Genomic DNA, 26083 nt, shown 5'->3' on the forward strand with positions numbered 1-26083 from the left:
TAAATTGGGAGCAAGTTTGCTTGATGCAGTTCCCAGCTGTCTTCCCTTTGGATTAGTGAAGATTTATTTTATTTCATACCATAAACTTGCCCTGTGATTTAGTTGGTGTTAGTGTGATATTTGAGAATACAGTATTTGGGATTTGAAGATAATTAGCTAAGCTAGATAGAAATTCCTAAAATAAGTCTAAAATTAAACAAATCCCTTTTCTTTATTATTGCTTCCTGGTCATTATTTCCTTGGCAATAACTTACTTTGTATTTAGAAACATGCACATAAGTTAGTTCCTTCTAGAATCGAGATTTTAAAAAAGTTTACACTTGAGTTTCTTTTAAACATGTTGGCATCATTTATTGAATTACACTTCATGTCCAAAACATAGCACTATGTCAACACTCTCAGAACGCTGTTGCTTTTTAAAGACCCTGTTGTCAGTGAATTTACCTTTCAATAAATTGAATCAGGAAAGTATATAATTTACTTTTTCATGTAAAACTGTGTTTACGTCTGGTTTATCAAGTTTGAAAACTTTGCTCAATAATTATTATAAGCCTTTGAATGTGTGGCTCTAAAATGAGTTTATTTCACTGCTCTTGAATAGTCATAATGGCTGGAAAAGATACCTCACAGTAACATGTAGGAAGAATTTATTTTCCTGCTTCATAAGTTACGGTACTCAGTTTTAAATCCCATATGCCAGTTAAGTTAAAATTTGTCCTGCAAATTTTTAATTTTTTATAATGTCACTCAGTTCTCCAAACTAATTGAAAGATACTAACTTTTTAATTATTTAATGAAAACATTATAATTCTATATACTTGATGAGGTGGTACAGTTTGATGTTTTGATACACATACACATTGTATCATGATCAAACAATTTAAGTCTAATGCCCTGTTCATGTGAGTCTGGCAAGTTTTAAAACTACTAAAACAATAGCCACTTTCTGCTAGACAAAGTTTTCTAATCCTGTCTAGTCCCATCTTCACCAGCAATTTTGTGTCAGTCATCTCCTTGGTCCCATGGGCCTAATAATGCCTGGATGTCTGTTCTAACCAAGCTGATTTTAAAAGGCAAGAAGAACGACTATCTGGAGAAAATGCCTGTTGGAATATACCAGGTAAGAATCATGAAAAATTCTAAAGGGGAGAATTCAGGTAGATGTCAGAGTGTACCTGGTAGATCCAGAGGCACTCCCGCTGGTCTTTATCTGGATGAGTTATAGGCTGCAGAGATAGCTGTAGAGCTAGTGCCAGGGAGTGCTAAGGACACAGATGTGAATGCACACTCGAGATTGGCCAGCACAATCACTGAGCTGCTGTGTGGTGTGAGATGACAGCAATAAACAGAGGCATGGGGAGTAGGCAGTCAGGAAATACATTGATGAAATTAACTTATCTGGCGAGAAGAACAAGTGAACGCTCGTAGTCATTGGATAATGATTATGACAGACATTATTTATTGTATACCTCCTCTGAGCTACATGCTTTAAGCAAATCTTCAATTCTTAAAAGACTCATGGAGTGGTGGGTTGTTATTTCCATTTTTCAGATGGAAAAACTGCAGTTCAGAAAAGAAGCGAAAAACCAGTGTCATAGAGCATGCATTTAAATTCAGAACTATATACCCAGTCTAGACTTTATATACTAAACAAAGCTCAAAAGCAAGATGCAAGGAATTTCTATATATATATATATATATATGGCTGAGTGCAGTGGCTCACACCTGTAATCCCACCACTTTGGGAGGCTGAAGTTGAGGCAGAAGGACTGCTAGAGGCCAGGAGTTGGAGATGGATTTGGGAAAAAGCCAGTTTTGGTGGTGTGTGCCTATAGTGCCAGCTACTCCAGAGGCTTAGGTGGGCAAGAGTTCAAGGCTGCAGGGAGCTGTGATCACACCACTGCAATCCAGCCTGAGTGACAGAGTGACACCTCATCTCAAAAATAATTTAGATAAATAAATAGAGATGCAAGCGGAAAGGTGGAGGGGAGTATGGGGTGAATTGAATCCAGGCAGAAACCAGAGTCAGACCTAAAGGTGCCGTATGTGCAGGAGAGAAAGAGAATAGTTGAAAAGCCCATCAGACAAATCCAGGGAGGAGAGAGCAGGGCCTTGCTGAGGCTTTGGGAGTGAGGATGGGGAGAGAGGCAGGTTAGGGTGAAATGATATGAAACCATATGAGTGGAGGTGTAGATGCTTCCACGTGCATAGTGGAGTCTTACACTGAGGGAGGAACAGGTGAGAGAAATGTGAAGGAATCAACAGGACTTGTGCCTCCCTGCATGTGTGGAGTGAGGGAGAGACCTTGGGGATGACTCCTGGGCTTGTAATGTGGGGGAGAGGATGTAGGGAACAGCCCTACAGGGTCTGTGGGTCTTTTTCCCTGCGTGCAGAGACGAGAGATCATAGAAATAAAGACACACGACAAAGAGATAGAAGAAAAGACAGCTGGGCCCGGGACCACTAGCACCAAGATGCGGAGACCCGTAGTGGTCCCGAATGCCTGGCTGTGCTGTTATTTATTGGATACAAAGCAAAAGGGGCAGGGTAAACAGTGTGAGTCATCTCCAGTGATTGATAAGGTCACGTGAGTCACGTGTCCACCGGACAGGGGGCCCTTCCCTGTTAGGTAGCCGAGGCGGGGAGAGAGGACAGCTTACATCATTATTTCTTCTATGCTCTCTTCAGAAAGATCAAAGACTTTAATACTTTCAGTAATTTTGCTACTACTGTCTAGAGGGCAGAGCCAGGTGTACAGAGTGGAACATGAAAGTGAAACAGGAGGGTGACCGCTGAAGCACAGCTTTACAGGGAGACAGGCCTCCGGATAACTGCGGGTGGGCCTGACTGATATCAGGCCCTCCACAAGAGGTGGTGGAGTAGAGTCTTCTCTAACTCCTCTGGGGAAAGGGAGACTCCCTTTCCCGGTCTGCTAAGTAGTGGGTGCTTTTCCTTGGCACTGACGCTACCGCTAGACCACAGTCCGCTAGGTAATGGGCGCCTTCCCAGGCGCTGACGTTACCACTAGACCAAGGAGCCCTTTGATGGCCCCGTCTGGGCATAACGGAAGGCTCACACTCTTGTCTTCTGGTCACTTGTCACCGTGTCCCTTCAGTTGTTATCTCTGTATGGCCTGGTTTTTCCTAGGTTATGATTGTAGAGTGAAGATTATTATAATATTGGAATAAAGAGTAATTGCTACAAACTAATCATAATGATATTCATATATAATCGTATCTATGATCCACATCTAGTATAACTATTCTTATTTTATATATTTTCTTTATTATACTGGAATAGCTCGTGCTCTCGGTCTCTTGCCTGGGCACCTGGGTGGCTTGCCGCCCACAAGAGGATGACTGTGGTGCCTTGTGCTGAGATACAAGACCTTCTAGAATAGCAGAGGGTGCAGAAGAAGGTACAGGGTAACCTGGCTTTCCACCTAGTGGGTGTGAGGTGCCTGTGGGTTGTCCAGGGAAGGGATATGGGAGGTGGTTTTGTGCGTGGTTCTGAAGCTTCATTTAAGGAGCTGATGTGACCACCCATGGTGCATGCGCAGTGATGAGAAAGGAGGGCAGGGCTGCCTCATCAGGGGAACAGCATGGGCCCAAGGCTTCTACAACCCTGAGCTTTCCAAAGGTCTACGAGATCAGAAGCCTAAGTAGAAACCTTTAGCTTGTTAGAAAGAAACCAAAATACCAAGAAAACCATAACAATACTGCAAAATACAGTTACATTTCAAAAGCAAAATTAGAAAATGGTATTCAACCTCTCATTTCTACAGTGAAAATGTTTCATGAAATGTGAATGCTTTTTAATATATTTAATACATCTGATGTGATGTAGGTGAGGTCCCCTCCAAAGACATCGCTCCTAAAGTCTATGAAAGGAGGTAGGGTGTTAGAAGGTATCTTCTCCTTTAATGAGCCCCACACCCCACTTTCCACAGTCCCCAGGGCTCTCCTTTTTTTCAGGGTGCATTCCCCCTCTCTGGTATTTGCTCCATCCTGCCAGGCTCCTCACCCTTGCAGAGGGCATTCATGTGATGTTGCATGTAGTGTTTGTGGGTTTGCAGCACTTTGAAGTGCAGTTCCCTCAAGATCTGGTTCTGATGGACCTCATCTGGGGTTGTCCTCTCCGGTTCCCACAAGATCTGTTCCTGATGAGCCTCATCTGCGTTCGCCTTTTCCCTCAGGTGTCTCACCGTGGCCTCTGTGCTGCTTGGTCTGGTCAGGCAGTTCTCACAAGATCTAGTTCTGATGAACCTCACCCTGGGGTCACCTCCCTGGGGTGTCCCTCTGTGGCCTCCATGCTTCTTGGTCTGGTGTGACAGTTCCCACAATATCTGGTTCCGATGAACCTCATCTGGGGTCACCTTTTCCCTCTGGTGTCCCACTGTGGACTCCGTGCAGCACTCTGGGTGCCCTCTCGCTGCCTGGGTGCCCTCTCGCTGCCTGCCTGCTCCTGGTCCTTCTGCCAACTCTAGGCAATGGCATCCCACGCTGTCTTCTGGCAAGTGTCTCCTCATCCTGCTGGAGTAGATCTCGGTGTTGTCACCCATTCGCCTGCCTCCACCCACCCTGCCCACTCCCCTCCCACCTCTCAGGATCTTATTTCATACCCCACCTCCTTCCAGTGCTTAACTCACCTGCCTGTGCTTCTCAGCACGTGCCTGGTCACTGGAACCGCCCCTGGACACCACCCAGAAAGGACTCACAGCCAAGTGGCAGGCCAGGAGGTAGTGGACATAAGATTGAAGCTCATCTTGGCCAATCATTCCCTAAAAGAGATTTTGTAAGGGGTCAGAAACCTCTCCCCACTTAAAAGCAGATGTCCAGAATCCAAACTCTGTGTGTATCTCAGAAAACTGGAGGTTTTCTATATCAGAGAAGATTCTGGCCAATGTGGCAGATATCACCAGTGTGATAATATAGGTGGAATAGCTCTCTCCCATTCTAAGTAACATAGTGACTTTAGAGTTTTTAAAAGTTTGGTGTAAACTACACATAAAACGTACCCTCTTAGGCATTCTTAAGTATATAGTACACTAGTGTTAAGTATATTCACGTTGTGTGAAACCAGTCTCCAGAACGTTTTCTTTCACACACGTTGAACAACTCTCCATTTCCCTGTCTCTCCAGCCCCTGGCAGCAACCATTTTACCTTTTGTTCCTATGAATGACTCTTCTAGATGCTTAATGTAATACAGTTTACTTTAAAAGAACCAAAAGTGTGCCTAGCGTTGAGAAATTAGCCACCCCCTTGATTTAGCAAGTACCTAAACACTGACTTTAAAGCCTGTGCTCTTCCCCACCATGTGTTCATTCATTCATTTGGGACACAGGGTGCTTCCGGATGAGTTTGGGTGTCTGGGAGACAGTGTTGAATGTGTTTTACTATTGACTGGGTGTCTGTTCTCTATTAGTTTGTTGGAGTTTATTATTTTGAGAATTGTGTGTGCTACAAACATCTTTTCTGTCTCTGTGGCTTGCCTTTTTAGTCTCTTAATGCTGTCTCTTTGAGACCAAAAATTTAAATGCAGTCTAATGTATTAGCCTTTCCCTTTATGGTTACTCTTTCGTAAATGCCATTCATGACATCTTTTCCTAATTTGATGTCCTGAAGATATATTTCTGTGTTATCTTCTAGATCACTGCCATCCAATAAAAATTATGAAGTGAGACACATATTACCTAGACTAAATATTATCTAGTATCCACATAGAGAAAAGGGAATCCAATAAAGCTAAGTTTAATAATGTTTTATTTAACTCAGTATATACAAATTATTATAATTTCAAACTTTCAATTTAAAAGTTACCGAGATATCTAACATTGGTTTTTCCTGCTGTTTGACATTCCAATGCAAGTTTTATGCTTATTGGCGCATCTCAAGTATTCAGTAACCATGCATGGGCAGAGCAGTCATAGAATATTTATTGCTTTTACTGTATCATAGTAGACCTGTGTTCTACCTGATTTTTGAGTGTAGTGTGAAGTGGGAATCTCGCTTGATTTTTTTTTTTTTTTGAGTATCCAATTGACCCAGCACCAACTGCTTGAAGAGACAATCCTGTCCCCACTGTTCTGTCTGCTGCAGGAGTCTTAAAGGAAGTGTACACGTGTGTGAGTCTCTTTCTGGTCCCAATTCTGTGCCATTTGTCTACTTGTCTATGCTTTTACCACTCCTATCTTACTATAATTTTCATGATAAGTTCTGATTATCTGGCAGGGAAAAATGTCTTTTTAGGAGACTGTTGGCTAACCTTGGCTTTTTGCATTTCCATATAAATTTCAGTTGTCAAGTTCTCAAAAATATAGTGGGATTTCGATTGAGATTCTAGCTAGATGTTGCATCTAGATAACCAATGGAAGAGGGGCCTTTTTTAAGCAACATGAGTTCATGTGCTGCAGGCATCTGAGTGGGATCCGGACATGCTCTTGCTTTGCAGACTCTGCTCCCCTCCCCATTGTGAGGTAGAAGCAGCTGATGAAAGAGGCTCAGCCCTTAGTGCTGTGATAAGAGCACAGTGGAGGGCCCCACCCCCTACTGCAGAAGACATTTCCCAAGGACAAAACATCTCTACCATGGTTCTAGAATCCTAGGGTGAAGACAAATAAATTCTGGGATAAGCCAGGCAGCAAAAACATAAACAAAACCCAAACTGAGTTTCCACTGATAGTGGGGGACTTGTGCCCTGTGAGCTCTCAGGAGTCATTGTTCTTGCACTCACTTGAACCCAGGGCAGGACTTACCCTCCTTGAGAACAGGTTAGGTGCTTCCCACTCCTCACTCCCCTCTGCCTTCTCTGTCACTGGCCCTGTGGTTTGCTTTGTGGCTATAGACTGAGTTCCGTGGTGAAGCCAGGAACAAATGTAGAGGCTCATGCAGGCTGGCTGATGAGGCAGGGGAGGAAAGGAGCAGACTGTTAAAAGACAGAAAATTGTTAGAGGTATCTCTGTTCTCTGAAGAGGATTAACAGGATGGGAATAAAGGCAAAATACAGATGACAGTAGGGTGACCAGGACCTGGCTATGGAAAAGGGCTTTTGTGGCTTACTGAGGCTGAATGCTGTTTTGCCATCGTCTTGCATTTCCTTTGTCCACCAGGTCAGACTGCTGGGAATCCATAGTCCTGGCCATCCTGAACTGTACCAGAACTGCCCCAGGAGCAGGGAAACCATCTCCAAGATGAGATTTGTGAACCGTCAGGTCTGGTTGGGGATGGCAGGGCTGGGGGCTGGGGACTAGAGTACAGGTTACTAGAAAGAAGTAGGGCTAAGGAGGAGGGGTAGAGGCATAGGTAGAGGAGTCCCAGGAAACAGCTCTGGGACGACAGCATTTGCAAGCAGGGCTAGGAGGAGGAGTAGGGGGACAGACAGGAGAGTCACAGAAAAGAGTTCTGGGACCAGAGCGTTGGCAAGGAGGGCTAGGGGGAGGAATAGGGGAACGGATACGGGAATCACAGGGAAGAGTTCTGGGACCCAAGCGTTGACCACTAGGGCTAGGAGGAGGGCTACGGTGATCGATAAGGGAGTTACCAGAAAGAGTTCTGGGCCCAGAGCATTGACAAATGGATGGTTTGTAACGAATAGCAGAAGAGCAGGGCAGGTAGAGTATTAGGGTAGGGTAGTGGGGAGGGCGGGTATGAGCCACAGTGGGATAACAGTTAGGGCAGAAAACTGAAAAATCCACATACTTCTGGAGAGGAGGAAGGGGCTTGGCAGATTGAAGAAGAGGGAGGGATTCGCGGGCACGAGACTGGGATGGCTTACGAGAGTGGGATGTATTAGGAGGGCAGCATGGATTAGGAGGGTGTGGAATCATAAAACCAGGTGCTGGGTGGGGTGGAAATTGAGATATTGGAGGGAGCTTTCCTGTCATTTCTTCCAATGAGAATTCTAGTGAATCACTTCTCCCAGTGAGTCCAAATGAGTAAGTGGGATGTGCCCAGACCTACCCCAGCATTTATAACATGCCCACCCCTTGCATCATACCATGTCTGAATGCCCATTATGATGCCTATGTGCCCTTGTCTTTTGGTCTACGGAGAGGGTCCCACCAACCAGAGAAAGGATCCCAGTTTCTAGATGTAAGAGTGATCATGGGAAATAGCAAAGAGAAGAAATACGGGCTGTAATATTCGTCTCTTTCCTGGGGATACTGTGTAGTTATGCCCCTCAGTAGGCAAAGTTTGATCAAAGGGCCAAGATGGTGTTAAGGGCTGGGGGCCTAGGACAGTGGTTCTGAAGCAGGACTTGGGAAAATAGGAAGAAGTCAGTGCCCCAGTCTTTCACTTACTGTGATTTTCAAAGCCCTTTCACATCATTTACACTGCTGCATGAATATATGTGATTAGAGGAGCGATGCTGTATTCATTGGATCAGTGAGGACACTGAAGACCAGAGAGGAAGCTGCCATAAACAGGCAGTGGGTGACAAAGCAAGTGGGATTAGAACTTGGGCCAAAAGGAGGGGCAGGTGGGAGGGAACCAAAAATAGCCCAGAATGCTGACCAGTGGCCTCCCCTCCTTCTGGCTGTCTCGACAGGATCCTACCTGCAGGGGGTGCTTCAGAGCACAGCTTTATTTTTCGTAGTAACCTCTTGATCCCTGTGCCCCTGTGGTTTTATGCCTTACTCTAAATGGGAACCCATAAACATAGTTCTAAGGAGGCTGGGAGGTCTGGACTGGGCGGAATTCACCCCAGTATGGCAAAGCGGCTGTGGCCAGACTACTTCTCTAGATTCCTCCTCACTGGACAGGGCATGTCTGAGGGAAAGGCCCCAGTCAGGGGCTTACAGGTAAAACCCATCTTCCTACGACAGAGCACCTGGGGGATGGAGCAGCTGTGGGCGCAGCTTCAGTGGATTTAAACTTTCCTGCCTGCCAGCTCTGAAGAGAGCAGCTGATCCTGACAAGTGGGATTCTTCCAGCACAGCGCACCAGCTCTGCTATGGGACAGACTGCCTCCTCAAGTGGGTCCCTGACCCCCAAGCCTCCAGACTGGGAGAGACCTCCCAACAGGGGTTGACAGACACCTCATACAGGAGAGCTCTGGCTGGCATCAGGCCAGTGCCCCTCTGAGATGAAGCATCCAGGGAAGGAGCAGGCAGCAATCTTTGCTGTTCTGCAGCCTCCACTGTTGATACCCAAGTGGACAGTGTCTAGAGTGGACCTCCAGCAAACTGCAGCAGACCTGCAGAAGAGGGGCCTGTTAGAAGAAAAATTAAGAAACAGAAAGCAACAATATCAACATCAACAACGACAACAATAAAACCCCACACACAAAACTCATCCAAAGGCCATCAGCATCAAAGATCAAAGGTAGATAAATCCACGAAGATGAGGATAAAACAGCGCAAAAACGCTGAAAATTCCAAAACCAAAGTGCCTCTTCTCCTCAAATGATCGCAATTCCTCTCCAGCAAAGGCACAGAACTGGACAGAGAATGAGATTGACTAATTGACAGAAGTAGGCTTCAGAAGGTGGGAAATAACAGACTCCTCTGTGCTAAAGGAGCATGTACTAACCAAATGCAAGGAAGCTAAGAACCTGATGAAAGGTTACAGGAACTGCAATCTAGAATAACCAGTTTATAGAGGAATATAAATGACCTGGTGGAGCTGAAAAAACCCAGCAGAGGAACGTCATGAAGCATACACAAGTACCAATACCCGAATCGATCAAGCGGAAGAAAGGATATCAGTGACTGAATATCACCTTACTGAAATAAGGCATGAAGACAAGATTAGAGAAAAAAGAATGAAAAGGAATGAACAAAGTCTCCAAGAAATATGGGACTAAGTGAAAAGGCCAAACCTACGATTGATTGGTGTACCTGAAAGTGATGGGGAGAATGGAACCAAGTTGGAAAACACACTTCAGGGTATTATACTGGAGAACTTCCCCAACCTAGCCAGACAGGCTAACATTTAAATTCCGGAAATAGAACCACTACTAAGATACTCCTTGAGAAGAGCAACCCCAAGTCACATAATCATCAGATTCTCCAAAGTTGAAATGAAGGATAAAATGTTAAGGGCAGCCAGAGAGAAAGGTCAGATTATCTACAAAGGGAAGTCCATCAGACTAACAGCAGATCTCTCTGCAGAAACACTACAAGCCAGAAGAGAATAGGGGCCAATATTCAACATTCTTAAAGAAAAGAATTTTCATCCTAGAATTTCACATCCAGCCAAACTAAGCTTCATAAGGAAAGGAGAAATGAAATCCTCTTTAAACAAGCAAGTGCTGAGGGATTTCGTCACCACCAGACCTGCCTTACAAGAACTTTTGAAGGAAGCACTAAATATAGAAAGGAAAAACTGGTACCAGCCACTGCAAAAACACACCAAAATATAAAGACCAAGGAAACTATGAAGAAACTACATCAACTGATGTTCAAAATAACCAGCTAGCATCATGATGACAGGATCAGATTCACACATAACAATATTAACCTTAAGTGTAAATGTGCTAAATGCCCCAATTAAAAGATACAGACTGGCAAATTGGGTAAAGGGTCAAGACCCATCGGTGTGTTGTATTCATTCAGGAGACCATCTCATGTACAAAGACACACATAGGCTCAAAAGAAAGGGATCGGGGAATATTTACCAAGCAAATGGAAAGCAAAAAAAAGCAGGAGTTGCAATCCTAGTCTCTGCTAAAACAGACTTTAAACCAACAAAGATCAAAAAAGACAAAGTCATTACATAATTGTAAAGAGAAGAATGAAACAAGAAGAGATAGCTGTCCTAAATATATATGCACCCACCCAATACAGGAGCACTCAGCTTCATAAAAGAAGTTTTTAGAGACCTACAAAGAGACTTAGACTCCCACACAGTAACAGTGGGAGGCTTTAACACCCCACTGTCAATATTAGGCAGATCAAGGAGACAGAATATTAACAAGGATATTCAGGACTTGAACTCAGCTCTGAACCAAGCAGACCTAATAGACATCTACAGAACTCTCCACCCCAGATCAACAGAATATACATTCTTCTCAGAGCCGCATAAACTTATTCTAAAATTGACCACGTAATTGGAAGTAAAACACTCTTCAGCAAATGAACAGAAATCATACACAGTCTCTCAGACCACAGTGCAATCAAATTAGAACTCACGGTTAAGAAACTCACTCAAAACCACAACCTGCTCCTGAATGACTACTGGGTAAATAACAAAATTAAGACAGAAATAAAGAAGTTATTTGAAACCAGTGAGAACAGACAATGTACCAGAATCTCTGGGACACAACTAAAGCAGTGTTAAGAGGGAAATCAGAAAGCTGGAAGATCAGATATTGACACCCTAACATCACAAATAAAAGAACTGGAGAAGCAAGAGCAAACAAATTCAAAAGCTAGCAGAAGACAAGAAATAACTAAGATCAGAGCAGAACTGAAGGAGTTAGAGACACGAAAAACCCTTCAAAAAAAATTGTGAATCCAGGAACTGGTATGTTGAAAAGATTAACAAAATAGACTGCTAGCTAGACTAATAAGAAAAGAGAGATGAATCAAATAGAAACAAGAAAAAAATGATAAAGGGGATATCACCACCGATCCCATAGAAATACAAACTACCATCAGAGAATAAACACCTCAGGTGCAAATAAACTAGAAAATCTGGAAGAAATGGATAAATTCCTGTACAAATACACCCTCTCAAGACATGACCAGGGAGAAGTCAAATCCCTGAATAGACCAATAACACGTTCTGAAATTGAGGCTGTAATTAATAGCCTAGAAACGAAAAAAAGCCCAGGACCAGTCAGATTTACAGCCAAATTCTACCAGAGGTACAAAGAGGAGCTGGTACCATTCCTTGTGAAACTATTCCAAACAATGGAAAAAGAAAGACTCCTCCCTAACTCATTTTATGGAGCCAGCATCATCTTGATACCAAAACCTGTCAGAGACACAACAAAAAAAGAAAATCTCAGGCTGATATCCCTGATGAACACTGATGCAAAAATTCTCAATAAAATACTGCCAAAAAGAACCCAGCAGCACATCAAAAAGCTTATCCACCATGATGAAGTTGGCTGCATACCTGGGGTGCAAGGCTGGTTCAGTATATGCAAATCAATAAGCATAATCCATCACATAAACAGAACCAATGACAAAAACCACATGATTATCTCAATAGATGCAGAAAAGGCCTTTGATAAAACTCAACATTCCCTCATGTGAAAAACTCTCAGTAAACTAGGTATTGATGAAACATACCTCAAAATAACAAGAGCTATTTAAAACAAACCCATAGCCAATATCACAAAGAATGGGCAAATGCTGGAAGCATTCCCTTTGAAAGCTGGCACAAGACAAGGATGCCCTCTCTCATCACCCCTATTCACCATAGAATTGGAAGTTCTGGCCAGGGCAGTCAGGCAAGAGAAAGAAATAAAGGGTATTCAAATAGGAGGAGAGGAAGTCAAATTGTCTCTGTTTGCAGATGACATGATTATATATTTAGAAAACTTCATCATCTCAGCCCAAAAACTCCTTAAGCTGATAAGCAACGTCAGCAAAGTCTCACAAAATCAATATGCAAAAATCTCAAGCATTCCTATGCCCCAATAATAGACAGCAGAGAGCCAAATTATGAGTGAACTCCCATTCGCAATTGGTACAAAGAGAATAGAATACCTAGGAATACAACTTACAAGGGACATGAAGCACCTCTTCAAGGAAAATTACAAACAACTGCTCAAGTAAATAAAAGAGGACATAAACAAATGGAAAAACATTCCATGCTCATGGATAGGAAGAATCAATGTCGTGAAAATGGCCATACTGCCTAAAGTAATTTATAAATTCAATGCTATTCCCATTAAGCTACCATTGACTTTCTTTGAAGAATTAGAGAAAAACTACTTTAAATTTCATATGGAACCAAAAAAGAGCTCTTATAGCCAAGACAGTCCTAAATAAAAAGAACAAAGCTGAAGGCATTGCACTACCTGACTTCAAACAATACTACAAGGCTACAGTAACCAAAGCAGCATGGTACAGGTACCAAAACAGATACATAGACCAATGGAACAAAACAGAGACCTCAGAAATAACACCACACATCTATAACCATCTGATCTTCAATAAACCTGACAAAAACAAGCAATGTGGAAAGAATTCCCTATTTAATAAATGGTGGTGGGAAAACTGGTTAGCCATAGGCAGAAAACAGAAACTGGACTGCTTCCTTACACCTTATACAGAAATGAACTCAAGATGGATTAAAGACTTGAATGTAAGATCCAAAACCAAAAAAAAAAAAAAAAAAAACCCTAGAGGTAAACCTAGGCAATACCATTCAGGGTATAGGCATGAGCAAAGACTTCATGACTAAAACACCAAAAGCGATTGCAACAAAAGCCAAAATTGGCAAATGGGAGCTCTCATCAGAGTGAACAGACAGCCTACAGAATGGGGGAAAGTTTTTTGCAATCTCCCTATCTGACAAAGGCCTGGTATCCAGAATCTACAAGGAACTTCAAATTTACAAGTAAAAACAAAAGCCCTATCAAAAAGTGAGTGAAGGATATCAACAGACACTTCTCAAAAGAAGACATTTGTGTGGCCAACAAATGTGAAAAAAAGCTCATCATCACTGGTCATTAGAGAAATGCAAATCAAAACCACAATGAGATACCATCTCACACCAGTTAGAATAGCGATCATTAAAAAAAGTCAGGAAACAACAGATGCCGATGAGGCTGCAGAGATACAGGAACGCTTTTACACTGTTGGTGGGAGTGTAAATTAGTTCAACCATTGTGGAAGACAGTGGGGCGATTCCTCAAGGATCTAGAACCACAAATACCATTTGACTCAGCAGTCCCATTACTGGGTTTATACCCAAAGGATTGTAAGTCGTTCTTCTACAAAAGATACATGCACACATATGTTTATTGCAGCACTATTTACAATAGCAAAGACTTGGAACCAACCAAATACCCATCCATGATAGACTGGATAAATAACATGGCATATATGCACCATGGAATACTGTGCAGCCATAAAAAAGAATGAATTCACATCCTCAAGAAACTAACACAGGAACAGAAAACCAACCACTGCACGTCCTCACTCATAAGTGGGAGTTGAAGAATGAGAACACATGGACACAGGGAGGGGATCATCACACACCGGGGCCTGTTGCGGGTTGCGGGGCAAGGGGAGGGAGAGCATTAGGACAAATACCTAGTGAATGCGGGGCTTAGAACCTAGATGACAGGTTGGTAGGTTCAGCAAATCACCATGGCACATGTATACTTATGTAACAAACCTGCATGTTCTGCGCATGTATCCCAGAACTTAAAGTATATAAAAAAATAGTATTCTGTATTATTAAGGTTGCTTTTAATTGATATGTAATAATTGTGCATATTTATAGGATACAGTGTGATGTTTCCTTACATGTGTGCATTGCACGATAGATCAGCTATTTAGCAGATCTCTCACCTCAGTGTTTCCTTGTAGTGAAAACATAAAGTCTTTTTTTGAGTTATTGTGAAATTTTTCTCATATATTTGGAGCATTATTCCTCTTTGTTATATGCATGGTTTGCGTTTTGTCACCAAAGTTCATCACCTACATTCTAGTCCCTTTCATTCCTCAAGAATTAGCCCACTTCTGAAATCATTGGTGCAGACGTGCTCTTCTCTGACCCTCACCTCATGTCCTTAGAGTATAATCACTTAACTGCTCTCACTTCACTGGGACCTCCAACTCACTGAACATTTTTGTTTTTTGAGACAGGGTCTCACTTTGTCACCCAGGCTGGAGTCAAGAATTGAGGTTTGGGAATCTCCCCCTAGGTTTTAGAGGATGTATGGAAACACCTGGTTGTCTAGGCAGAGGTTTGCTGCCAGGGCAGGGCCCTCATTGAGAACCTCTGCTAGGGCAGTGTGGAAGGGAAATACGGGGTTGAAGCACCCACAGATAGTCCCCACTGGTGCACGGCTTAGTGGAGCTGTGAGAAGAAGGCCACCATCCTCCAGAGCCCAGAATGGTAGATCTCCCAACAGCATGCCCTGTGTGCCTGGAAAAGCTGCACACACTCAGCACTAACCCATAAAAGCAGCTGGGAGGGAGGCTGTACCGTGCAAAGCCACAGGGGCAGAGCTTCCCAAGACCATGGCAACTCTTGCATCAGTGTGACGTGGATGTGACACATGTAGTTAAAGGATATCATTTTGAATCTTTAAGATTTGAATGCCCCACTGGATTTTGGACTTGCATGGGGCCTGTAGCCCCTTGTTTTGGCCAATTTTTCCCATTTGGAATGGGGATATTTTCCCAATGCCTATACCCCCATTGTATCTAGGAAGTAACTAACTTGCTTTTGATTTTACAAGCTCACAGGTGGAAGGGACTTGCCTTGTCTCATAAAACTTTGGACTGTGGACTTTTGAGTTAATACTAAAATGAGTTAAGGCTTTGGGGGACTGTTGGGAAGGCATGATTAGTTTTGACATGTGAGGACATGATATTTGGGAAGGTCCAGGGGTGAAATGAGATGGTTTGGCTGTGTCCCCACCCAACTCTCATCTTGAATTGTAGCTTCCATGATTCCCATGTGTTGTGGGAGTGACCCGGTGGGAGATAATTGAATCATGGGGGTGGTTTTTTCCATACTGTTCTCCTGGTAGTAAATAAGTCTCATGAGATTGATGGTTTTGTAAGCGGTTTCCCTTTTTGCTTTGCTCCCGTGCTCTCTTGCCTGCTGCCACGTAAGAAGTGCCTTTCATGGCCAGGTGCGGTAGCTCACGCCTGTAATTCCAGCACTTTGGGAGGCCAAGGCAGGTGGATCACGAGGTCAGGAGATCGAGACCATGCCGGCTAACATGGTGAAACCCCGTCTCTACTAAAAAATACAAAAAATTAGCTGGGCGTGGTGGTGGGCGCCTGTAGTCCCAGCTACTCGGAGAGGCTGAGGCAGGAGAATGGCGTGAACCTGGGAGGCGGAGCTTGCAGTAAGCCGAGATCGTGCCACTGCACTCCAGCCTGGGTGACAAAGCGAGACTCCATCTCAAAAAAAGAGAATTTGAGACCAGCCTAGCCAACATGATGAAATCCTGTCTCTACTAAAAACAAAAAATTAGCGGAGCATGGTGGTGGGCGCCTGTAATCCCAGGTACTCAGGAGCTTGAGGCAGGAGAATTGCTTGAACCCGGGAGGTGGAGGTTGCAGTGAGCCAAGATTCTGCCACTCCGCTCGAGCCTGGGTGAGAGAGTAAGACTCCATCTTAAAAAAAAAAAAAAAGTGCCTTTCACCTTCCACCATGATTGTGAGGCCTTCTAAGCCGTGTGGAAATGTGAGTCCATTAAACCTCTTTTTCTTTATAAATTACCCAGTCTCAGGTATGTCTTTATTAGCAGAGCATGAGAACAGACTAATACAAGTTGTTAAACCATTTCACTGATGAGAATGGAGAGATTCATATTGGGATAATTTGCCCATCACCACAGTGGATAAGTGGCAGAACATGGGTGTTCCTTCCATTGGTTAGCCTGTAGATTTCATTAACATTGGAGGGGAGTAGAATTTATTTATAAATTTCCTAGTACAAATTTTATGATCACTCTGAAGTCGAATTGGTACTTTATTGTGGAGTTGCCAGGTTATTTCACGCTACGCCTCCTGTGGCATGACCTTATAATGAAGTTGTTATTTATAAGAGTGTATCTCTGGATGTATGGAAAAGACATCTCTCAAGTCAGCCCAGAGGAAACAAACCATGGCCTGGTCTCTGACAGGGTTTGACATTTTCTCTTATCTCATCTCATATCTCATCATCTCATATCTCATCAACTCATCTCATCTCATCTCATCTCATATCTCATCTCATCTCATCTCATATCTCATCTCATCTCATCTCATCATCTCTTCTTGTCTCTTTCCTTTTTTTTCCTCCTCTCCGTCTCCTTCTCCCTGTCCCTGTCCCTACCGCTGTCCCTCGAATCTGCTTCTGTCACATAGGCTGGAGTGCAGTGGTGCAGTCATGGCTCACTGCAACCTCTGCCATCCTCCCACCTCAGCCTCCTGAGTAGCTGGGACTACAGATGCCCGCCACCACACCAAGCTAATTTATTTTTTGTATTTTTTGAGAGATGGGGGTTTCACTATGTTGCCCAGGCTAGATTTGAACTTCTGAGCTCAAGCAATTCACTCTCCTCAGCCTCCCAAAGTTTGAGGATTATAGGCTTGAGCCACTGTGCCCAGTCAGTTTGAGTTTTTCATACACGCTTTCTGAGGGATGTCATCCTTGACTGTGCAGCCTGTGGATGCTGATGGGGAGTAGCACAGTCTGAAACATGGTGTCCTTCAGAAAGTCGGTGCCCTTCAAGGATCTGGCTGTGAACATCACCAGGGAGGAGTGGGCCCTGCTGGACACAGCCGTGAGGAAGCACAGAGACATGATGCTGGAGATCTTGTGTCCTATGGCATCTGTGGCTGAATCTGTCAACATTCATTTACTTCATCAAATACTACCCAGAATAGCTTCCCCACCTTCCACTCCCATCTCTGCCCTGGCTCCTTTGCAGTAGTCCCCACCTTACCTGCTTTAAATATGTTCCCAGATCCTCAGTGGATGCCTGAAATGAGAGAGTATCAAATCTTTTCTATGCTGTTTTTTCCTGTACATTCATACCTATGATAAGGTTTAAGTTAGGCACATGCAAGAGATTAACAATAAAAGTTAATAATACAATCAAATAATATAAAAATACACTGTAATAAAAGTTATGTAAATGTGGTCTCAAAATATCTTATTGCATGATACTTAATTTTCAGACCACAGTTGACCACAGGTAACTGAAGCCACAAAAGCAAAACCTTAGCTGAGGGAGGACCACTTTCCACCCCGATAGCACTTAGAGCTAACTGGACAGAATTTGCATATTTATTTACTTATGTGTAGTTTGTCATCTCATGAGAATGCCCATTTCCTGACCACGAATTTATGGTTTTTTTTGCTACTCCATATCTAATACCCAGAACCATGCTGGACACTCAATGGATATTTGTTAAAAGGAGGAAAAACTTAAGTATTTACTAACAACTGTTCTGCTCTGTGAACCGTGGTGGAGTTTGACACCCCAGTAGTAAACATAGCAGAGACTGTTCCTCTAAAACAGACCTCTCAGGGTTCTGGTTGAGCTTATGCCTATTGGACATCTTTTGAAATTAAGATCCAATCCACTGTGGAAACAATCGCATCCTGGTTGTAGAAAAGAGAAGGTTTAGCAGTCTGTCAGAGACAGTGTCCCATTCTGCCACCCAAGCTGGAGTACAGTGGCACAATCAGCTCACTGCAGCCTCAAATTTCTGGGCTCAAGTGATCCTCCTGCCTCAGCTTCCTGAGTAGCTGGGACTACAGACATACACCACTAGGCCTAACTAATTTTTTATTCTTTTAGAGACAAGGTCTCTATGTTGCCCAGACAGGCCTTGAACTCCTGGCCTCAAGTCACAGTCTCCCAAAGTGCTGCAGTTACAGGCAGGAGCCACCATGCCTGGCCATGCAGTCTGTCTTTAGCCCTGGGCATGGGCATCAGCAAACAGCCCTCCAGTCTCTGAGCTCAAGGCCAGGTGCCCTTCCTGCTCTGGGAGGGGCCACCCATGTCTCTGGTATTCAGGGCGCTCTTCCTGGCATTGCCCTTTCATGTGTGCTGTGCTCCTCCCCTCCCTGCCCTTGAAGCTCAGGCACAGATCTCAGCACAGAACGAAACATTCAGGCACATGTTTTCTGCAAACAGGTTGTCAGCTCTCCAGATCAGACGTGAGTGCCCAGAGCCAGGAGAGGAGAAGCGGAGGGAAGGAGGAGGCTGCCCCCATCCCGAGTGCAGGTGAGCTCCAGGTCCTGTGAGCTGGCGTGAAGAGCTGTCCAGGAGGGACAGGACCGGGGCCATGTCAACCTCAGGTGTCCTTGAGGGAGTGGCTTTTCCAACGTCGTATTGAGGCCAATGTAAAAATGCCTGTCCAGTAGTGTCATAATTCTTCAAACATTTCCCTCTCTCTTCATCGAACCTTCAGCACGTTCCTTGGCCTCAGAGGGAGGCATGTTTCTTCTATGACTGGAGTTAAACTTTACACAGTGCCCTTTGTTTTTGGCCCTCCCTTTGTTGATTTTCCCTGTCTTAATCTCCCCAACATCTATCTTTTAATTTTCCTTCTCATTTTAGTCTTAATAATATTCTCTAATTGTTGATGTCCTATAATGTTCTTCTGATCACCGGTATATTCCTTTATTTCATGTTACTCTTTGTTAAAGATCAGTATTTGAAACATACCCACGCATGTCTTGCTTGCTTTTATAACATTTTCCTTCCTCTAATGTCTTCTGGCCTTGTTCCCTGGTCTTCTACCTTCTGGCCATGTGGCCTGGCCTTCTGCCCTCTGGTCTTCTGGCCTGGCCTTCTTCCTTCTGGTCTTCTGTTTTCTTGCCTGGTCTTCTGTTTTCTGTCCTTCTGCCTTCTGTCCTTTTGCCTTCTGGCCCTCTGCCTTTTGGCCTTCTGGCTTTTTGTCCTTCCGGCCTTCTGCTCTTTTGTCGTTTGCCCTTCTGCACCTGACCTGGCCTTCTGCATTCTGGCCTCCTGGTTTATGGCCTTCTGCCCTCTGGTCTTCTTTTTTGGGGCCTTGTAACCTTCTGCCTTCTGGCCTGGCCTGGCTTTCCGGCCTTCTGCCTTCTGCTCATCTGGCCTGGCCTTCTGGCTTTCTGGCGCTCCGGCCTGACCATCTACTATCTTTCTGTTTGTGTTCTGGCTTCTTGCCTCATCTTCTGTATTCTTGCCTGGTCTTCTGTATTTTGTTGCTGCCTACTGACCTTCTGGCCTTCATCCCCGGCTTTCTGGCCTTTTGCCTTCTGACCTTGTGGCCTGGCCTTCTGGCCTCTGGCCTTCTGCCTTTTGGCCTTCTGTCCTGGTCTTTGCCTTCTGAGATCTGGCCTTCCGCCTTCTGGATATCTGGCCAGGACTTTGGGCTTCTGCCTTCTTGCCCGGCCTTTGCTTGCTGGCCTTCTGGCCTTGTGCCTTCAGGAATTCTGACCTTTGGGACTGGCCTTATGTTTTCTGGCCCTCTTCTCTCTGGCCTTCTGCCCTCTGGCCTTCTGCCCATCTGGCCTGGCCTTTTGCCTTCTTGTCTTTTGTTTTCTGGCCTCTGACCTGCTGTCTTCTGACCTTCTGACCTTCTGTCTTGGCCTTCTGGATTTCTTCCCTTGTCTTCTTTCTTCTGGCCTTCCTCCTCCTAAATTTCTGGCTTTCTGGTTTTTTGGCACTCTGGCTTGGCCTTCTTCCTTTTGGTATTCTCTCTTGTGGTCTGGTCTTCTGCCTTCTTGCCTCACTTTCTGTTTTCTGGCTTTCTTCCCTTGTCTACTGTTTTCTGGCCTTCTTCCCTGGCCTTCTGCATTCTTTCCTGGTGTTCTGTTTTCTGGCCTTCTGGCCTGCTGCCTACTGACCTTCTGCCATTCTTCCCTGGCCTTCTGCCTTCTGGCCTTCTGGCCTGATATTTTGCCTTCTGGCTATCTGGCCAGGCCTCCAGCCTGCTCACCTTCTTGCTTCCTTTCTACCCTTCTGCTTGCTGGTCTTCTAGCTTTCTAATTTCTGGCCTTCTGCCTACTGACCTTCTGCCATTCTTCCCTGGCCTTCTGCCTTCTGGCCTTCTGGCCTGATATTTTGCCTTCTGGCTATCTGGCCAGGCCTCCAGCCTGCTCACCTTCTTGCTTCCTTTCTACCCTTCTGCTTGCTGGTCTTCTAGCTTTCTACTTTCTGGCCTTCTGGCATGGTCTTTCCTTTTCTGGACCTGTTCCTTCTGGCCTGGCCTTCTGGCTTTCTACCTTCTGGCCATCTGGCCTGGCATGGCTTTCTGCCATCTGCCATTCTGGCCTCTGTCTTCTCTCCTGGTCTTCTGCCTTCTTGCCCTTTTCTGCCTTCTTGGCCTTCTGCCTTCTGGCCTTTTGGCCTGGCCTTCTGCCTTCTTGCCTTCTTGCCTTCTGGCTTTCTGCCTCGTGGCCTTTGGCCTTTTGTTCTGGTCCTCTTCTCTCTGGCCTGGCCTCTGGCCTTCTGGTTTCTGGCCTTCTGCTCATGTGGCCTGGCCTTCTGCCTTCAGGCCTTCTGGCTTTGGCTTTCTTCTGTTTATGACTTTCTTCTGTCTTTGGCTTTTTTCTGTCTTTGGTCTTCTTCTCTTTCTGGCCATCTGGCCTGATCTTCTGCCTCCTGGCCTTCTGCCTTCTTCCTTTTGGCCTCTGGCTTAATAGTGCTCTGGTCTGGCCTCCTCCCCTTGTTCTTCTGCCTTCTTGCCTTGTCTTTTGCTTTCTGGTCATCTGGCCTGCTATTTTCTGGCCTTCTGTTTTTTGGCCTGGCCCTCTGTTTTCTGGCCTTCTGGTTCTGGCCTTCTGCCTTCTTTTGTTCTTCTGTCCTTCTTTCTTCTGGCCTTCAGGCTTTGGCACTGCAGCTTGGCCTTCTTCCTTTCAGCGTTTTGTTTTTTTGCCGGGCTTTCACCCTTCTTGCCTGGCCTTCTGCTTTCTGGCCTTCTGGTGTTCTTCCCTGGTCTTCTGCCTCTGGCCATCTGGCCTTCTTACTTCCTTCCTTCCTGGTCTCTGCTTGCTGGTCATCTGGCCTCCTGCCTTCTGGCCTGTTTCTCTGGCCTGGGCTTCTGCCCTCTGGCCATCTGACTTTTGCCTTCTGGACTTCTATCTTCTTGCCTTTGCCTCTCTGGTTCTCTGGCCTGGCCTTCTTTCTTCTGATCTTCTGCTTTCTGGGCATCTGGCCTGCTGCCTTCTGGCCTTGTGTCCTGGCCTTCTGCCTTATTCCCTGGTCCTCTGCCTTCTTATTATTTGCCTTTCTGCTTTCTGACCTGGCCTCCTGCATTCTGGCCTTCTGCCCATTTGGCCTGGCCTTCTGACTTTGGCGTCCTGGCCTTCTGTCTTCCTGCCTCTGGCTTTCTGGCTCTGGCCTGTTCTTCTTTCTTCTGGCCTTCTGCCTTCTGGCCTCCTGGCTTTCTGGAACTCCGGGCATTCTTTTGTTCGGTGTTCTGTCCTCTTTCTGCTTTCTGTTCTGGCCTGACTTTCTGCTTTCTTGTCTTGCCTTACTTTCTGCTTTCTTGTCTTGCCTTCTATTTTCTGGCCTTCTGGCCTACTGTCTTCTGGCCTTCTGGCCATATGGCCTGGCCTTCTGCCCTCTTGCCTTCTGGCTTGGCCTTCTGCTTTCTGGCGTTCTGTCCTGGTCTTCTGCCTTCTGGCCATCTGGCCTTCCGCCTTCATTTTTCTGGCTATCTAGCCAGGCCTTTGGCGTTTTCACTTCCTTCCTTCCTTCCTGGCCTTCTGCTTGCTGGTCTTCTGGCCTTCTGGCTTCTGGTTTGGCCTTCTGGCATTCTGGCCTTTTGGTCTGACCTGTTGTTTTCTGGCCCTCTTCCTTCTGGCCTGGCCTCCTGGCTTTCTGCCTTCTGGCCTTCTTGCCAAGCCTTCTGGCCTGGCCTTGTGCCTTTTGGCCATCTGGCCTAGCATTCTGCCTTCTAGCATGGCTCTCTGCCATCTGGCCTTCTGCCTTCTATTCTTGTCTTCTGCCATCTGGCCTTCTGCACTTGCTGCCTTCTGTCCTCTGGCCTGGTCTTCTGCCTTCTTTCCTGCTGGCCTTCTGTCTTTTGGCCTTCTGCATTCTGGCTTACCCCTCTGGCCTTCTGGCTTTCTGGTGCTCTGGCCTGGCCTTCTTTTTTTCTGGTATTCTGCCTTCTGATCTGGCCTTCTGCTTTCTGTCCATCTGTTCTTTCTCTCTGCCCTTCTGGCCTCAGGCCTTCTTCTTTCTGACCTTTCTAGTCTGAGTCAGGGCTAGAGAGGGCTGTGGCATTACCTTTAAAGGTACATCATCCATGAATGTGTCCCCATACCCCATCCCCAGGCTATATCCCTTTGGGGAGAAAGAACGCTAAGCCCTCTCTATGAGGCTGCCCCAAGTCTTTCCTGGCTAAGCTCTCTCTGACTCCACTTCACCCCACTTTCTAGCCTTCCCTTCTGCCTTCTGGCCTTGCCTTCTGGTCACTGCTTTTTCTCCCTTTGGCTTTCTGCTTTTTTTTGCCTCTGCCTTTCTGGCTTTCTTCCTTCTGGACTTCTGGCCTTCTCCTTTCTGGCCTGGACTTCTCCCTTCTGGCCGCTGGCCTGCCCTTCTGGTTTTCTGTGTTTTGGCCTTGTCTTCTCCCTTTGGGCCTTCTGCCTTTTGGCCTTCTGTCCCTCTACCTTCTGGCCTTCTATCTTGGGCTTTTGCATTCTGGCTTTCCATCCTGGTCTTTTCCCTTCTGGTCTCTGTCTTCTGTCCCTCTGGCCATCTGCCTTTCTGTTTTTTGCCTTCTGCCTTCTCTCCTTGCCTTCTGCCTTCTAGCCTTCTGCCTTCTGTCCTCTGGCCTTCTCCCTCCAGGCCTTCTATTTTTTTCCTTCTGGCCCTCTCTCTGGTCTTCTGGCATTCTGTCTTTTTGGTGTTCGGCCCTCTGGCCTGGCCTTTTGCCTCCTAACATTCTGGCCTTCTGGCCTGGCCTTCCCGCTCTTTCTTTTGGTGCAGTACCTGTTCAGGTCTTTTGCCTATTTTTTTTTTTTCACATTGGGTACTCTACACTTTTCTTACTGGTTAGTAGGTGTTCTTTATATATTCTGGATATTAGTTCTTTTTTTTTTTTTTTTTGAGATGGAGTCTTTCTCAGTTGCCCAGGCTGGAGTGCAGTGGCGTGATCTTGGCTCACTGCAAGCTCCGCCTCCCGGGTTCACGCCATTCTCCTGCCTCAGCCTCTCCGAGTAGCTGGGACTACAGGCGGCCGCCACCATGCCCGGCTAATTTTTTTGTATTTTTAGTAGAGACGGGGTTTCACCGTGGTCTCGATCTCCTGACCTCGTGATCCGCCTGCCTCAGCCTCCCAAAGTGCTGGGATTACAAGCGTGAGCCACCTCACCCAGCCTGGATATTAGTTCTTGATTGAAGATACTATTGCTAATATCTTCTCCATTCTGTGGGTCACTCTGTCATTCTCTTAAGGGTGATATTTGTTGGACAGATATTCTCATTTGTAATATCATATATTTTATCTCTTTTTTCTTACAACAGAATAGAATTTTCTCAAGGATATTTAAATGAAGAAAGCAGCATTTTCCACTGGATGAAGGGGTTTGAGCAGAGGGAGGTGGGAATGTCAGGACCTTGGAGGACACAGGTCTCACCTGACCCTCAGGGATGTGTAAGAATCTGGGAACAGTGGGGAGGCTGCAGGAGTTTTGGGTGGGATAATCATGGAGGCTTTCTAAAGCCATGCTGTGGAGTTGGTCTTCCTTCCTGAAGTCCACAGAGAGCTGAAGTTTTGAGCAAGGGCTGTGAAGACCAGAGCTGGGGTTAAGAATATTAATTCAACAGCAAATGTCTGATGAGGTGAAGTGGAGTCAGAGAGAGCCCAGCCTGGAAAGACTTGGGGCAGCCTCATAGATAGGGCTTGGCATTCTTTCTCCCCAAAGGGATACAGCCTGGGGATGGGGTGTGGAGATGCATTCATGGATGATGTATCTTTAAGAATAATGCCACAGCCCTCTCTAGCCTGACTCAGTCTAGAGCTGTCTTTCTGCTCTTATGTAAAAACTCATAGAACAAGCAGATGAGTCAGAGGTTCACAGGGCAGTCCTTCATCCACCAGTGCTCTGAGAGCATTGGAGGAGATGGGGCAAGCGTGCCAAACTCTTCTTGCTGATATCTAAACATCCCAAAACCCAGATAGGGACATGGAAATCATACATTTTATTTTGAAATATATTCTCACTCTTCTAAAAATATTTAAGGTGACTAACAAAATAATAACAATAACATCTCTACTGTATCCTTAGGTCAGACACCACACTGGTCATTATGGTAGGAGACACACTTGGAGCTGTGCACAAAGAGGATGCCAAAAGCAGAGGCATGTGATGGAGAATAATGCAGGAGCTCAAAGAGCCTGTGGTGGGGAGTTGTATGTGTCCACCTGCCTAGGATGTAGCACCCAGTTACTCAATCCAACACTAATCTAAGTGTTGCTCTGAAGGGATTTTGTAGGTTGGGCTTACAACTACTATCAGTTGACTTAAGATAAGGAGATTATCTTCAATAATCTGAATAGGCCCCATTTGATCAGTTAAAGGCCTAAAGAGTGGAATTGAGGTTTCTCTGAGGAAGAAGAAATTCTTCCCCCAGACTGCAGCATCATCAGCTCCTGTCTGAGCGCTTGCAGCCTGCTGACCTGCCTGAAGATTTCAGAATTCACCAACTCCGCAATTTCATGAGCAGATACCTTAAAGTAAGTCTTTTTTTTATTTTTGTCTCTATCTCTATGTCTGTCTCTGTCTCCCTCTACCTCTACTACTACCTCTTCATCTCCATCTCTACCTCCATCTTCATCACCATCTCTATCATCTCTGTCTCCATGTGTATCTCTAAGTGTGCATCCATATCTCTGTCTACATATCTTGTTGGTCCTGTTTCTCTGGAGACCGCAAATGAGTACTTAAAGCCAAAGTCAGTGGGAGCAGCGGACAATGAGGACCAGCTCTCTGACCTTAGTGTCTTCCGTAGTTTCTCTCTCTTACTCTGCTGTAGCTACAAAGACCCTCTTTCTAGTCTTCAAACATTCCAAGCATGTTGTAGGTGCCAGACCTTGACATTTGTTCCCTTCACTTGGAGAGCTCTTCCTGACAGTCTCAGCATCCACTTCATCTAGAGGTCTGCATAGAAGCCACCTCAGGGAGAAGTCTTCCCTGACGGCTCTAACCTCCAATATCCATCACCATCATCCTGTCTTTACTCAGTTTTCTTCCCAGTGCTTATCACTGCTGGCTAGTAGATAGCATTTATTTATTTATTTATTTATTTATTTATTTATTTATAACCAGGCTGGAGTGCAGTGGCATTTTCTTGGTTCACCGCAGTCTCCCTTTCCCGAGTTCAAGTAATTCTCCTGCCTCAGCCTCCTGAGTAGCTGGGATTATAGGTGAGTGCCAACATGCTCAGCTAATTTATTTATTTATGTTTTTATTTTTGTTATACTTTAAGTTCTAGGGTACATGTGCA

General features: G+C 45.3%; 1 protein-coding gene and 1 long non-coding RNA gene across 7 annotated transcripts; one reads left to right on the forward strand and one right to left on the reverse strand.

Moving 5' to 3' along the window:
• Positions 1-325: 325 nt before the first annotated feature.
• Positions 326-9008, reverse strand: LOC115835176. Of its 6 annotated transcripts, none has more exons than XM_030813298.1 (4): positions 7060-7180; positions 6756-6896; positions 4649-4780; positions 326-1560 (listed from the first exon to the last, which is right to left on the reverse strand). In XM_030813298.1, exons 1-4 carry the CDS (start codon positions 7081-7083, stop codon positions 1501-1503), a joined length of 357 nt encoding a protein of 118 aa, XP_030669158.1. In that variant the 5' UTR covers positions 7084-7180; the 3' UTR covers positions 326-1500. The 6 variants fall into 6 exon arrangements, 3 of the variants coding, with proteins under 3 accessions (XP_030669158.1, XP_030669157.1, XP_030669156.1); XM_030813297.1 differs by lacking the exon at positions 326-1560 and adding an exon at positions 3285-4529; XM_030813296.1 differs by lacking the exon at positions 326-1560 and adding an exon at positions 3285-4532.
• On the forward strand, positions 6040-25863 carry LOC115835177. Its single transcript, XR_004030143.1, has 3 exons — positions 6040-6125; positions 18776-18865; positions 24106-25863. It is a non-coding gene; the product is annotated as an uncharacterized LOC115835177 (long non-coding RNA).
• The last annotated feature ends 220 nt before the right edge of the window (positions 25864-26083 follow it).

This window comes from Nomascus leucogenys, chromosome 5 (assembly GCF_006542625.1).
Source record: "Nomascus leucogenys isolate Asia chromosome 5, Asia_NLE_v1, whole genome shotgun sequence".
Taxonomy (NCBI): Eukaryota; Metazoa; Chordata; class Mammalia; order Primates; family Hylobatidae; genus Nomascus; species Nomascus leucogenys.

Bases quoted from the DNA above. Each gene is read 5' to 3' on its own strand.
- LOC115835176 (XM_030813296.1), bottom strand. From the start codon at position 7,083: ATGGCAAAACAGCATTCAGCCTCA. The intron at 4,781-6,755 runs GTAAGTCCTGCC...AATCTCTTTTAG, and splicing joins CTAACCTGTTCTCAAGGAGG to GGAATGATTGGCCAAGATGA. The intron at 4,533-4,648 runs GTGAGTTAAGCA...GATCTACTCCAG, and splicing joins GTGCTGAGAAGCACAGGCAG to CAGGATGAGGAGACACTTGC.